Genomic DNA, 16,998 nt, shown 5'->3' with positions numbered 1-16,998 from the left:
TAAGTTTAATCTAAACACTTTCTAAACATACATCATAGTAATATAAATTTTTTGGTTTAGTTTAGTTTTGAGAACATTTTAAATAACAACATCCATAGAGACTACTTAATAAAATTGTACAAGAGAAAGAGTTCGTCCAAAGGGCTGGACTCTGGAAGAGTTCCCAAAACGCTCATTGCATTTCCGCGTTGAAATGCAATACTTACTTCAATAATTACATTGGACATTATAAATAGGTCTATTTATCTCACATAGTTTGTCGTATATAAGTTCCTGGTATCTTGTTGAGTCGTTTAATATTATGAGTATAACATACGTATATTTACATGGATTAGTAAATACAACAGATAGAGATGCATTAATTAATTACGAATTCAGTGGTGTTGTAATTCCGCAAGTACAATGTTGTAAATACCTAGGAGTGTATTTAAACTCCAAACTTTCTTGGGGAGAGCATGTTGATAATGTTACGGGTAAAGCATGGACAGCACTTCACTTTATTATGAGAATCTTGAGAAAGGCTAGCCCCAAATCGAGGGAAATAGCATATCTAACGTTAGTGCGACCGTTAATGGAATACGGAACTACATATTGGGATCCCTATAGAATATATCAGATAAATTCCTTAGAAAGAATCCAGTATAGGGCAGATAAATTTGTTAAAGGTAAAAGAGAAGATGGAAACGATACGGTAAAAGAAATTAAATGGGAAACTTTGGAAAACAGACGTAGGAAAACTAGAATAACATCATTGTATAGAGCACATCTAGGTCAGAAAGCATGGGTAGACATAACGGCTCGGTTAGAAAGGCCAACGTACTATGGTAGGAACGATCATGATTTTAAAATCAAATGTAGGAAACAGAAAACGGATGTAGGTAAATTCTCATTTTTAAATAGAACTATAAATGATTGGAATGACCTACCTGCAGCTGTCTTTGAGGACTGTCCTTCCTTAAGGAGTTTCAAGAATAATTTAAAAAGTTGTGTATAAAGTGCAAATTAAAATTAAGGTGACATTTAACATTTAATTTTTTAAGGTGACATGTATTTATTTAGCCTGACGAGTTACTGCCTTGGTTTGAATTGTAAATTATTTAAAAATAGCGTGTAAGAGAGCCTTAGACTAGAAATGTTTAGTTTAAATGTAGTTCTGTTTATAAGTACAGTATGCATAAGGGTGTAATTATTTGACTTACTTGAACTGTTTTATCATTGAAGCGAGGTGAGTCAGTGAAGTTATGGTTTTACAGTGCAGTGAATAGTTCCGATCAGTGATAATTTATAGCGTCAATTAAATGTGTTCTATAGTGTCAGTGAAATGTGTTATAGTGTGTCAGTGAAATGTGTGCTAAAGTGTCAATGAAATGCGTTCTGTAGTGTCAGTGAAATGTGTGCTAAAGTGTCAATGAAATGTGTTCTATAGTGTCAGTGAAATGTGTGCTAAAGTGTCAGTTAAATGCGCCATAGTGCCACTACAGTGAGTGAGATGAGAGTAAAGTGAAAGACTATTGAAACTTATGTAGTGCCTATACATAATTATATAGGTTGTAATGTAAAATTAGGTTTTTTATTTATGTTTTATTATTATTGTGTTAAATTATATTGTGTATTCTTATTGTATTGTGTATAAAATTGTATTGTGTATTGTATAATTGTATTATGTATTGCTTATTTTTTTGTGTATTGTTTATATTGTGTATACCACTGCCATCGGGTGCTTGCCCACTTGCAGTGTAAATAAATACATACATACATACATTTAATAATATAAAAACCCACGGTGCATGTTATAATAACATAGCCTATAAAAAATTGACAGTCTACACTTAAAGCTAGAACAAATGAAGAACGGATAATTTGTTTATGGGCATGACTACTAGAAGCTTCGGATCACAGACAACGAATAAACTTGAAAGTCTTCGTGATCACATTCTACTGGGAGCCAGAATTGGAAATTATCTCTTTCCTCCGCGAATTACCTCCCTGCCTCACCTGCATCGCAATTTGTATCACTTCGCTTCCTTTTTTAGCATTATTTCTGCTTTAGCATGTAGTAACGCGGCGGATATAACTGTAACAAAAATATGAAATATGAAAGCAAGCAATGCTATGAACTGCATGGAAGTGCCTTTTATTACTCCAATGGAATCTTCAGCCGAGATCATGAGTTAAAGTGCAGCATTGTAACTTACATTTACAAACACAATTTTATACTAGTATCTGAACTTTCTTCATGCCATCTCTATTATTAAAAAGGATATAGTCAATTCCATTACAGACCAAATCGTTTTTTTTATTATCCAATTTAATAAACCCTATTTCACCCTGAGGTATAGTAGGGTTATAGTTGGCATCAAAATACATATTTTATAATCAATAAACAATAGTAAAGTTATAATATAAAATTGTGGTCAAGGTTACAATTCACATGAAGTATGTAGAAGAATGCACGTTAATGAAAGAATGGGTCCTGTTAAAGATTAATGAGATGTTTGAGGAATAATCAATTCAAAGATATACTGGGTGTTCATTTCAAAGTGTGTCATGTCGTCACTGTTGATGAGTCAGCGATTTGAAGCGAGTTTCAGCTTTTGTGTCAGAGAAGTTGCCTATTAATCAATGCGTTCAATCTGAACTTGAGAACGTGTGCGGTATAACTTGAACGTCGTAGCAACAGATGGCGGTCTGTACGGTCTGTGTGCTACCATAACCTGTTTCGAACTGTGTTTTGCGCGGGCAAGTCGTACGCAGGATATTTGTTATCATCGGTTGCGTACGGCAACATTCCACAACACAAATCAAATGCTCCATGTTCATGTTGACCGTCGAAGTTAATGTCAACAAATACGTAAGTAATCGTCTTAACCCTCTCCCCATATCCCGACAGTAAGAAAAAACTCACCTCAGTACATGTTTCGAAACAGTTCACATTCCTGCCACTACCGGCGTTACCGTACGTATTGATAAGTACTCTTCTGAATGAACTCCGTACTTTCTAGGTAACTTCTCTGGCAGATAAGTAATACACCTCTGCGGAAGTGTAGGAAGATTGAATTCTCTAGGCTCATCGACTAGCCACGTGACGGCATACAGCGAGCCATGACACACTTTGAACTGAACACCCAGTACAAGAATGTCTAACCGTTTCAGAGTAAATACACGACCTAAAAAAGATTATCAATAATATTAATATAACAAAGTTTGACTTTCACTTTCAAATTAATACTTAATTCATAAACAATGAAACTGTTAAGAGTAATAAAAGGATATTACAAGCAATGATTTACGGTTACAAGTTACATACGTGATTCAGGAACAAGTACAATAATTGAAATAATAGCACAAGTAATGACTTACAACTAACGAAATTCTTGTAGGGCAATATATAATAGTAGGGGCAATACAAAAGATTTGAAAACAAATGTAAACAGTAAAGGAATAGTAGAAAAATTGACTTAAAATTACAAGTTAAACACATTCTTTTTAAAGCAATAGGTAACAACAAAGAGATACTAATATCAATACACTGGCTGTAGTTACAGATTAAACACATTATTTTAAAAACAAACACGCAAAGGATCAATAGCTATTTTCAGGCATTATGAGTTTAAGGGGAGGTTGTAAGCTGATTTGGATCAAAATTAACATTTTTTGGTTTTTAGCTGAACTAATAAATTAAGAAAAAGTCGGTAGGTTAAGGAAGATCACAACTACAGGTGTGCAAATTTTCATAGATGTAGATTGAATAGTTTGAGATAAGTGTACCTGAAGTTGCTAAATTTAACATGGCGAGGATAGGGCTTACAACCTTCCCTTAATTCACATCTTTTTGACGTTACTTTGTATGTTATTTTGTGTTTCTATCTGCTTCAATTTGTTATTTTTCACTGCACTGTAACAACAAAAATATGTTTCATAAAGGCTCAAGGCATTTCTCTATATTTACTATACCAAATTGTTCCAAAAGTGGCGAGAGGTTTACAGACAATTGACATTTTTAATGACAGTAGGGATGCCAGTCCTACGTGTCTGCTGTTTTCATCCCGAAGAAAACACCCTGGTACTCATTTCTGTTAGAGGTTGAGAAAACACAAGGACCATAGTGCGGGCAGAAGGATTAGATAAATAGAGAGAGCCCATGACCTCAATGGGAATCGAACCCTCGACCTTCCGGCGCATCGTTATGCCTCAACGGCGAGGTTACCGCGCGCCTCTCTTATTGTACGAAATATGAGAAAGTATCCTGACACTACCAACAATCCAGTGAAGGATTTTTATTGAATATGTTTTCCATCATCTATGATATTCAAAAAGCGTTTCTTTTTTCTGCATGCTGTCCGCCAGTCCGTCTATGAACAGCCTTTTCTTCTGACGACTAGAAGGATTTTGTTCATATTCAATGTTTACGAGATTATACGCGAGCACAATCGTTGAGTCCATGGTCACCATTTCTTTATGCTGCTACCGCCATCTTCAAAGCATCATTTCATTTCTGGTAGGTTCCCCTTTTTGACATCTTGGAAACATAAAGACACAGAATCCCCCAATATACTACTTTTTCTTAACGTTGACCATAATATAATGCTTTATATTCATGTTGAAAAAAAAATACTAACAGTTTCCTAAATTGGACCAGTCCAATCCAGGCAACGCGCAGAGGTCCAACCTAGGCAACTTGTTCACTTATGCAAACAGACGACACTAAACAAACACATCAAATTAAAAACTAGTTTTAAAACACGCAGATAGTAGCTAATGAAAAATACTTTTAACGTATAGTATAGAAATTGTTATTACTTACTCCTACTGTATATAAAAACCTTAAGATCCGTAGCGTAAAAATTGTAAGAGAAAACACCAAAACACATTAACGGCAATCCTATTCTCTAAAATGGTTGCAGCTCACTGGACTTCGAGATGAGTACCTTAGGCAGCGTCAGCAAGCAGTGGTGCCAACTGAAATGTTTGAAATACTTTTATATATGGAAATACAACTGTGGTCCAATTTAGGCAACGGTACCAAATTCGGCAAATCTCCCCTAATAGCAAACTGGAATTAGTACCGTGTTTTTTAATTGAGTATGAAACTCACTTGTCAGAATTATTCCTAAGCCTTCATATAAATTCGTCAATTACATACATATGTCGTGACCAGAATATTGTACGAAATGGAAATATAAAAATTGGAGATTTATCCTTCGAAGAGGTGGAAAAATTCAAATATCTTGAAGCAACAGTAACAAATATAAATGACACTCGGGAGGAAATTAAACGCAGAATAAATATGGGAAATGCGTGTTATTATTCGGTTGAGAAGCTCTTATCATCCAGTCTGCTGTCGAAAAATCTGAAAGTTAGAATTTATAAAACAGTTATATTACCTGTTCTTCTGTATGGTTGTGAAACTTGGACTCTCACTCTGAGAGAGGAACATAGGTTCAGGGTGTTTGAGAATAATGTGCTAAGGAAAATATATGGGGCTAAGCGGGATGAAGTTACAGGAGAATGGAGAAAGTTACACAACACAGAACTGCACGCATTGTATTCTTCACCTGACATAATTAGGAACATTAAATCCAGACGTTTGAGATGGGCAGGGCATGTAGCACGTATGGGCGAATCCAGAAATGCATATAGAGTGTTAGTTGGGAGACCGGAGGGAAAAAGACCTTTAGGGAGGCCGAGACGTAGATGGGAGGATAATATTAAAATGGATTTGAGGGAGGTGGGGTATGATGATAGAGACTGGATTAATCTTGCACAGGATAGGGACCGCTGGCGGGCTTATGTGAGGGCGGCAATGAACCTTCGGGTTCCTTAAAAGCCATTTGTAAGTAAGTATTACATACATATGAAAATATCTAAGATAATTTCTGTTTATTTCCTAAAATAGTTTTCCTACAAAGCCATATGAGAAATAATGCTGACTTGTAACGATTCAGTCGTCCTGTATGAGCAAATAAAAAGAAATACCGAATTTCTCCAGGGAAATAAAGACAGCTACATATAAAAGGAAATGGGAAGTGTTGAAATGAATCTTATGAACAGGAATGCAAATGCGTTGGTTTGCAAAGGAGGAGAATCGCGGTCGAAGCATTCTTCATGGGCGATGCGTGGAAGAGAACCCCTTGCTCGTTACAGCTTCGGAATCTTTTACAACTGGGACGTCGCCTAATGCGCGTGAACACGCTCATAACGATCTCGCAGGTTTATGTCTTCAAGACCTCGTTATGTAGGCCCGTCGACACTTTTGTTACCTAATTCACGTAGAAACGTGCGATGTATAATGAACAATAGTAGTGGATATAGACATCAAATAAACAGAAATTCAGGTTCATATCGATTAGCTGTTCATTACAAGAATGATATTTCCATAAACAAATTTATATTCTGTGTCATCATTAGTGGGCTAGAGATTACCTGGGTTCTAGCTGCTATGAGATCCGAGACTGGTGAGTTGACAGAAGACAGAGGGAGCGATAAAAATACTTATCGCAGCTTCCTGTGAAAGGAAATAAAACAAGATGTCATGTAAAAAATATTCCAGAATGAATCAGCTTTGAAAAAAAAAATTATTGGTCATCTCTTTCCAGCCGAAATTCAGCCCTTGGCTTGCCATTGTCAAGGACTGGCTTGCACTCAGACTTGCTTTGGACCAATGTGTGCTCTATACAGGGTGTAAACGATATCTTACTTACTTACTTACTTACTTACTTACTTACTTACTTACTGGCTTTTAAGGAAACCGGAGGTTCATTGCCGCCCTCATATAAGCCCGTCATTGGTCCCTATCCTGAGCAAGATTAATCCATTCTCTATCATCATACCCCACCTCCCTCAAATCCATTTTAATATTATCTTCCCATCTACGTCTCGGCCTCCCATAATGTTTTTTTCCCTCCGGCCTCCCAACTGACACTCTATATGCATTTCTGGATTCTCCCATACGCGCTACATACCCTGCCTATCTCAAACGTCTGGATTTAATATTCCTAATTATGTCAGGTGAAGAATACAATGCGTGCAGTTCTGTGTTGTGTAACTTTCTCCATTCTCCTGTAACTTCATCCCTCTTACCTCCAAATATTTTCCTAAGCACCTTATTCTCAAACACCCTTAATCTATGTTCCTCTCTCAAAGTGAGAGTCCAAGTTTCACAACCATAAAGAACAACCGGTAATATAACTGCTTTATAAATTCTAACTTTCAGATTTTTTGACAGCAGACAAGCCTCTCAACCGAATGTAAACGATATCTACTGCCAAAAATACTGGTGATAGAACATAAATTACTGAACAAAATTCCCTGAAAAAAAAAAAAAATGTTATCTGTGAGTCTAATGTTTTTGGAAATGATAGTAGACCGTCATTATTTACTTCGGTCCATCACGTACATTGCAACTGTGGTGATATCTTTAGTGACAAATCAGGGCACTCTGTTGCCTCTCTATTATGGTGATGTTAGCGTGTGTTGGACGGAATTTCATCGGCAATGACGTTCACATTTACTCGAACAGTAAATACTAGACTACTATCAATCCTAAAAACATGAATTTTAGGAATTAAAAACAAAAATAGAAGAAGAAACACAATTTCACTACACATCATGTTTAATGGACCGTGATGTAGTCCACACCTGTGGAGTAACGGTCAGCGTGTCTGGTTGCGAAACCAGGTTGCCCGGGTTCGATTCCCGGTCGGGGAAGTTACCTGGTTTAGGTTCTTTCCGGGGTTTTCCCTCAACCCAACTGAGCAAATGCTGGGTAACTTTCGGTGCTGGACCCCGGATTCATTTCACCGGCATTATCATTTTCATCTCATTCAGACGCTAAATAACCGAAGATGTTGATAAAGCGTCGTAAAATAACCTACTAAAAAAAACCATGATGTACAGTCTATATAATTTTGGCAGTTTATATCGTTTACTTCCTGTATATATAGAGAGTAAACATAAGATTTTTCTCTGATTATAAACATTTATTACTGAAAAAATGCGCTAGGTACAGGAGTACGATTTTCAGCAAATGATTCCTATTTCTGTTGTGTGTTGTAGATAGCTTGTGTTCATGTAACTGATTTTAGATTTTGATTAATGTTTATTTTATTGGTGACAGGCGGTGATGAATCATGGTATGTAAATTTCCAATCCGGCATTTGCCTTTGTGGCCGGGGGGGAAATCATGAAAAACCCCAGTCAGATTGTCCGGCCACGGGATTTGAAACCGGGACCTCCCGAATACCAGTCACAAACGCTACCATCTGCGCCAACTTGCTTGGTCTCGAGATTTTATAGCCGAAAGTGACGCTCTGAATGACCGCTAAGTGGGCTGTAACTTGCCCAAGTAATTCTTCGAAAGGCACCGTGCTAAGATAAACCTGTTTACACGCGTTACATTCGAGTTTAATTGAAACTCTGAAAAATGTACTGTTCGACCTGAACTGCATTTTTCAAAGAAGTTCCAATTTAGCTGCCTAACTACAGTTGTAGCCATTAAAAGTATTTCCCAGAAATAAAAAATGTGACCACCTAAGCAAGACAAATATTGGCCATCGAGCAACTGAACAAATAGGAGGGGTTGCTGTGGTAACGGTTAGGGTTACTAATTGCAGCCTGCGCTCTGCTTTCGTTGCGAAAGCCAATTTGCTATTTATATCGTGCAACTTAACCGCCTGGGAATACAATTAAATGTTTTAAAATATCACTGTCCGGACATCAGCTGGAAGAAAATAAAAGACACTAACCAATCGAGTGTACACAAAACAAATAATAGAGAATCTCGGGAAAGGTAGTTATAATCGCTTAGGAATTTTTACTTTCTCCTCTACTGAAAAAAAGTTAGTACCATATCTTCTCAATATTTTTTTAGTGTGTCGAAGCGATCAAATTCCTTTCCATTTTGTGAATGATATTATTGTTATTTATAACTCATTCCTGTGAAATATTACAAGGACATAACTTAATGAAATATAGTACTTATACATTGGACATAAATAGGTGAACTTAACTCACAAGACTGCACACAAAACTACATTCTCTATAACCAGAAGATTAACAAAATTTCATCAATTTATACATTTTACCAAAATAAACAAACTTATATTAATACTTATTATTATAACAACTCAAATATATAAATTATCGATAGAACGTACACCGAACGTAAATATAAGGGTCTCAGCCTTTTCAAAGCTCAATGGGAAGCATATTTACAGCATCTCAATATTTGCAACACATTATTGAGAACCTCGAATCCTCTTGTCGTTTCTACAAGGAACATAGCAGCAGAAAAGAAAGTCTGCTCTAGACAAGACTAATAGTAAAGACTCTATACTGGACCCAACTGTTAGATTTGAGATGAGGCAGACCCAACCATCCGAGGTCAACAAAGAGAAACAACAAATTTATGAGCCTACTATTCCGTATTTTCGAGAAAAAAATATCAGATGGAAGGCACCTGGGAAGTACATGGTTTAATGATCGGAGCGAGGGGCACCATCCCACGATCAACTGTAAACACTATCAAAACATTTGGCATCCATGACATCATTCCAAAAATAATTACTTCAACCATTAAAGGGTCTGTGGCAATTCTGAAAAATCATTTATACGGAATATCACAATCCCCCACCCCTTTTCTATTCGTTAGTGTGTGATTGTTACAAATATATGTACAAATTTATTTCTTAAATTTAAGCTCCTAGTTCACATTTAAATTTAACTCATCTATTTTACTGTAATCGTTACTATTCTTATATGTGTGTTATTCTGTGTTTTTGGCAACCCAGGATGCCTGGGCAGACTATTTCTTGGAAATAAAATATATATATATATATATATATATATATATATATATACATACAGGGGCCACCGGCGTGGCTCAGTCGGTTAAGGCGCTTGCCTGCCGGTCTGAAGTTGCGCTCGGGCGCGGGTTCGATCCCCGCTTGGGCTGATTACCTGGTTGGGTTTTTTCCGAGGTTTTCCCCAACCGTAAGGTGAATTCCAGGTAATCTATGACGAATCCTCGGCCTCATCTCGCCTAATACCATCTCGCTATCATCAAACTCATCGACGCTAAATAACCTCGTAGTTGATACAGCGTCGTTAAATAACCGACAAAAATAAATAAAAATATACATACAGTATATTATCGCACGACGAAGTTCAGTACTAACACACTAGGTTCGCATTCGGGAGGTCTGGTGTTCCATACCCGGTGCCGACCAATCTCGTGGAGATTGTTTCATGGTTTTCCTCGACTGTATATAACTAATTTCCAGTTAAATAAAGGCAAAAATAAAGACATATGCCGAATTGTACCCAATTACCCGAAATAATTGAGCTTACTCTACAGTAAACAAGAGCCAGTCGTGATATGATATAGGAGTTAAAGAGACTATAAAAACATACACACACATTGTATGTATGTATGTATGTATGTATGTATGTATGTATGCATGCATGCATGCATGTATTAAAGAGCTTATCTCCCATAATATTAATACCAACATAAATAATATAAATTAAAAAGATAGAAATATAAGATACATATTTAGGAGTATGTGTTGCTGGTTTTGGCGTTATGAAGAAGGCCAATAACAGACCGAAACATGTTAACCAGGTACGATAGAATTTAACACGAGAAAGACATATAATACAAATTCCAAAGTGATATAGTGTTAAAAGTTGTTTAATCAAGATGTATACATATTTAGTGTTCTGCCAATGGTAGGTCCTTCACTGAAAACCCAGCATTCTCCAATACTTCCTATTTTCTGCCTTCCTCTTAGTCTCCGCATATATTCCATATATCTTAATGTCGTCCATCATCTGATATCATCTTCTGCCCCTAACTCTTCTCCCGTTCACCATTCCTTCCATTGCATCCTTCAGTAGGCAGTTTTTTCTCAGCCAGTTTCTTAATTCCTGTTGTTCTATCTGATCATCTTCGGCAACATAATATACTAATTGCATTTAGTGAAATAGTTATATGTAATTAACTTTGTAATTTAACATTTCTGGTAATTTATTTAATGATTAATTCAACACAGACTTTAAGCTTTCACAGTTATCCATTAATTTGAAATTTTACAGTATTATTAATTTACTGCAGTGTTGTGTTCTTTGGAGCAGAGTAACAAGTGGCTTTTTATTGCAGATGACCCGTCTTCTGCTTCTCTTCACTTTATTGCGCCTGGGAACGACCCTGCCTGACCTGTCGGACAACTTGGTGCCAACAGATGAGGAAATACTAAGAGCCCTTCTTAACCAGGTACTCACATTTTATACTCACTCGTTAAGTGCGTCGGTACATTTTATCAAGTCACAGTCGTAACCTGTCAGTGATGTTCATTCTGTGCCTGTGTACAATTACAAAAAAGGAATTGCTCAGAATCACAATCTAATACAGACAAGCTACACGAACGGGAGTGTAACTACAGTAACGTACAAATATTTTGACACATATGCTACCTTACAAAATTATATTTAAACTAGTGGCTTGTGCAGCAAATGCTGCAAACTAAGTTCTTAGACGTTCAAATAAAAATTTCTCAGATTAATTTTCAATGAAAAACACCAGACATTTTGAAAGTTATTTGCTTCCGTAATAATGAAACATAGGGTAAACTAGGGTCTGTTGGACAGTCGGGCATGTTGGACACCCTGTACTTTAACGTGTTACCTCGCCACTTGTGGGCACCACATTCTGCTAGAAGTCAATGACGGAAGTAGCCACGAGTGGGGCTACTTCCATCATTGACTTCTAGCAGAATGTGGCGCCCACAAGTGGCGAGGTAACACGTTAAAGTACAGGGTGTCCAACATGCCCGACTGTCCAACAGACCTAGTTTACCCTACTCCCTCTGAATGGTTTTTTTTATGTAAAATACTTTTTCTTGAACCTATCCACCTTGAGGTTTTGAGTTTAAACTCGAAAATGCAAGTAAAAATGTCAGGACGATCAGTGGGTTTTTCATGTGGGAGTAAAGCAATACCTAATTCAGGTCATTGGGGATTGTAGGTGAAAGTTAAAGGAAGTCAGGTCTAAGGCATCCTGCCTAGGACTCGCGTTACGGAAAGCGCGCTGGTTCGAGTCCTCATGGGGGAAGAAATTTTCTCAAGAAATTTCGGCCAGTGTATGGGACCGGTGCCCACCCAGCATCGTGATGCACTTGGGGATCTACGATAGACACTGAAATCCGGTTGCGAAAGCCAGCTATAACGGCTGGGGGGATCATCGTGCTAACCACACGATACCTCCATCCTGGTTGGATGATAGTCCACCTCTGCTTCGGCATGTGAACGTGAGGCTAGCAGCCGGCTGGTCGGTCTAGGCCCTTCAAGGGCTGTGGTACCACGGATTATTATATATTATTATTATTATTATTATTATTATTATTATTATTATTATTATTATTATTATTTTGACTTCGATTTTTTTTCTCAATTAAGGTTTCACAGAACTCATTCCTTCTTCCAAAGTTGTCTTGGATTAATTTTTGCAAAATCAGAATTTTATATAGATGTTATTCTATTATTTTAGCAGTACTTATATCACACTGATGTAAGGTGAACTTGTATTCTATTTTTGTAAATTTATGCTGTATATTCTTGGTTGGATATTACCATAACGGTACTTTCTCCCCTGTAATTTCCTTATGCTTTCAAGATTTTGCTTATTTTTTTCGTTTCCTATTTCATTAAATTTGTTCACTGCTCCTGAATCTGTTTAGTGTCTAATGTTTCTATCTGGATTTGAATATTCAACGAAATAGCATAGCTTTTGTTTATTCCTCATTCTGTTCCCATAACCAATCTGTAGAACTTCAGTTCTTAACTTCCCAGTGAGGAAATATTTCCATATCACGGATGAAAATTGTTCATTTTTTTATTTTAGTAATTTTTCCCTTCATAATAGGACTACCATTGTTCTTCGGTTCCATGGCCTATCCTACATCTCATTTAAAGTTTGTGTGACTCCAACCTGTGTATATTTTGTGTGGCTTTACTTTGTTTATAGTGTTTTCTCTCTCTCTCTCTCTCTCCTTATTTTTGTGTGGCTTTATTTTGTATATAGTGTATTTTTTTCTCTGTTTATTTCTATTATTGTATTTGTATTCCTGGTGTTGTGGAAGAGAAGGCTTGATGGCCTTAACTACACCAGAATATATCTATTTATTTTCTTCAAGATATTAAGAGCGTTAATTGACAAAGTGATATGTCAAACAAATAAAATAACTGAATCCATATACGATTAAATATCTTAAATTTCATATTGCGGAAATAGACAATTACAAACATGATAAAATTGCAACTAGGCTTACATTGTATGTATGTATTTATTTACACTGAAAGTGGGCAAGCACCCGGTGGCAGTGGTATACACAATATACACAATACACAATACAATTTAACACAATAATTACAATTAATAATAAAACATAAAATACCTAATTTTACAATATAACCTACATATGTATAGGCCCTACATAAGTTTCAATAGTCTTTCACTTTACTCTCATCTCACTCACTGTAGTGGCACTATGACGCATTTCACTGACACTTTAGCACACATTTCACTGACACTCTATAACACATTTCACTGACACTTTAGGACACATTTCACTGGCACTATAACACATTTCACTGACACTATAGAACACAATTCACTGACGCTATAAATTATCACTGATCGGAACTATTCACTGCACTGTAAAACCGTAACTTCACTGACTCACCTCGCTTCACTGATACAACAGTTCAAATAAGTCAAATAATTACACCCTTATGCATACTTATAAACAGAACTACATTTAAGCTAAACATTTCTAGTCTAAGACCCTCTTACACGCTATTTTTAAATAATTCACAATTCAAACCAAGGGAGTAATTCGTCAGGCTAAATAAATACATGTCACCTTAAAAAATTAAATGTTAAATGTCACCATAATTTTAATTTGCACTTTATACACAACTTTTTAAGTTATTCTTAAATCTCCTTAAGGAAGAACAGCCCTCAAAGACCGCCGCAGGTAGGTCTTCCCATCATTTAAAATTCTATTTAAAAATGAGAATTTATCTACATCCGTTTTCTGTTTCCTACATTTGATTTTAAAATCATGATCGTTCCTGCCATAGTACGTTGGCTTCTCTAACCGACCCGTTATGTCTACCCATGCTTTCTGACCTAGATGTGCTCTATACAATGATGTTATTCTAGTTTTCCTACGTCTGTTTTCCAAAGTTTCCCATTTAAGTTCTTTTATCGTATCGTTTCCATCTTCTCTTTTACCTTTAACAAATTTAGCTGCCCTATACTGGATTCTTTCTAAGGAATTGAAATAACAATGAAACTATTTCTAATATAAGGCTCGGAAGTTTCAGAAATTCCAGACAGAAAAAAATAAATGCTAGTCACAGAAATCTTCTACTAAGATAAAACTAGAATAACTAACTTAGATTAAATCACAAATGTACAACGGTTGAAAAAAACGAGATCATAAACATAACAGAAGAAAAAACAAATGGTTGGTACAGCTATGTTCAGCGGATGCCCAAGGAAAGATTGTAGCATGTTACGATACGAGCATCACAAGAAAGAAAAAAGGGCTTAAAACAATGAACAAGAGACAATTACAATTTGTACATAAGTGGGATCGAGAAGATGGCGTCTGGATACGAAAGGCAACTTACATACAGAATGAACTCTAAGTAATATCATTAATTTCAAGGGATTATTATTTAAAATATTTCAAACAAAATAGTTTAATACAATTTTCCTCGTTTTTGTTTCTTTTTCGAGATAAAAATTGTTTTATACGAAATATTTCATCGGTGTTCTGGGAAAGCCATTGATTTAATTCCCAATATGCTCAGTCTATTTAAGGGAGCAGTGTATTCTGGTAATAAATGATTGAAAGAATTTTATTTTTTCCTTTAAATGTGCAGAAATTTGGTCCGAACTAATGTAACTTTGTCATGCAAAGAAATTGTAGTTAGGAGGCCGGAGGGAAAAAGGTCTTTGGAGAGGCTGAGACGTAGATGTGAGGGTAATATTAAAATGGATTTGAGGGAGCTGGGATATGATGATAGAGACTGGATTAATCTTGCACAGGGTAGGGACTGATGACTGGCATATGTGAGGGCGGCAATGAACCTCCGGGTTCCTTAAAAGTCATAAGAAGTAAAGACATGTTATAATGTTACGTTATTCCGATCAAATTTCTGCACATCTAGAGGATAAAAATAAAATTGTTTCAATAATTTATTATCATAATACTCTGCTCTCATAAATTCACTGTATATAGGGTAAACTAGGGTCTGTTGGACAGTCGGGCATGTTGGACACTCCGTACTTTAACGTGTTACCACGCCACTTGTGGGCAACACATTCAGCTAGAAGTCAATGACGGAAGTAGCCCGACTGTCCAACAGACCCTAGTTTACCCTATTGGGAATTGAATCAATGGTTTTTCCCGGAACAGTCCCGCGCCGTGGCGTCGTGGTCTAAGGCATCCCGCCTAGGACTCGCGTTACGAAATGCGCGCTGGTTCGAGTCCTCTTGGGAGAAGAAATTTTCTCATGAAATTTCGGCGAGTGTATGGGACCGGTGCCCACCTAGCATCGTGATGCACTTGGGGAGCTACGCTAGGTAGCGAAATCCGGTTGCGAATACCAGCTATAACGGCTGGGGGGATTATCGTGCTAACCACACGATACCTCCATTCTGATTGGATGATCGTCCACCTCTACTTATGCATGTGGGCGTGAGGCCAGCAGCCGGCTGGTCGGTCTAGGCCCTTCACGGGCTGTAGCGCCACGGATTATTATTATTTTTCCCGGAACTCGCTATGAAATGTTTGAAATATCTCGAGAAAATAGAAGAAATGAGGAAAACTGTATTAAACTTTTTGTTTGAAATATCTCAAAGAATAACCACCCGAATTAATGACATTACTTACCGTTGACTCTGTACATATGTATAGGAGTCTTAAAGGGTCCTTCTAAGAAGCTGTGTGGAAAAAAGAAAATACTTTGCTCTGCCCTCAAATCCTGCGACCAGGTCTTCTACCAATGAAGTCATCCATTTCTTCTGTACACTTAAATTTGAAGAAAAACCTGTTTTCATTTCTTCAGTCCCATACGATAGTTGATACGCTTCCTAACACACAGGAACGTTGGCAGAATGTAATGAATTATCACAAGTTCCTTCATAAATTGCTGATAGAGCCGTAACCCCATTCGTGACTCCACATATGAAAACGAGACTCATGTCAGCTTTAATTGCACATTATTCATATGGCAATTCAATTACTGCCTTGGTCATTTAGTTGAATTATTGCACCACTGATTTCCATTCTTTCTGAAGAGAGTATTATACAGAAGGACCCGAATTTTATGACCTAAAATTTCTCATATTTCCTACAAAATAGTTGAAAACTACCTAAAGCAAAATCACCAAAAATTAATTAGAATACTATTTACTCAATTTGGAACAAATTATATAACAAATTTCAAATTCATTCACAATTTACATTTTAAATGAAAACATATGAATAGATACCTGAAATGAGCATATGCTTGTGCTCGGGTACAGTCCAATAGTCTACATAAATTTACGGAGATCAATAATAATGTTTATGATATAAATAATAGTAACAATAATAATAATAATAATAATAATAATAATAATAATACAATAACCGTGAAGAAGATGATACAAAGATAGTAATACAAATTAATTCAATAATAATAATAATAATAGTAATAAAACAAAAATATTTACAATAATAAAATAAATACTAAGACGGATAAAATAAAATATAAAACCACTTAGCGAGAGTTAACACAACTTAAATAACCATATAATAACCAGGAAAAAAAAATGACGAACTCGAAAATCGACAAAAAAAGTTCGTTGTATCGCAGACGACAGCAACCGCCGTATTGAGATTGTGTTATGCATTATTGGTAGTAGGGGGGAGCCGAAGGTCTACG

At 36.4% G+C, this 16,998-nt stretch overlaps 1 protein-coding gene across 1 annotated transcript in view; it reads left to right on the top strand.

The window, feature by feature from the left end:
- LOC138709628 (uncharacterized) overlaps nucleotides 1-16,998 on the top strand; it is a 539,469-nt gene that overhangs the window by 463,882 nt on the left and 58,589 nt on the right. The window contains exon 2 of the mRNA XM_069840532.1: nucleotides 11,159-11,272. Coding sequence (XP_069696633.1) covers nucleotides 11,159-11,272 — 114 coding nt within the window. The remainder of the gene's footprint in view (nucleotides 1-11,158; nucleotides 11,273-16,998) is intronic.

This window comes from Periplaneta americana, chromosome 11 (assembly GCF_040183065.1).
Source record: "Periplaneta americana isolate PAMFEO1 chromosome 11, P.americana_PAMFEO1_priV1, whole genome shotgun sequence".
Classification (NCBI taxonomy): Eukaryota; Metazoa; Arthropoda; class Insecta; order Blattodea; family Blattidae; genus Periplaneta; species Periplaneta americana.
Note: the sequence above shows the minus strand (reverse complement) of the source record. Positions and strands in the feature narration are given on the sequence as shown.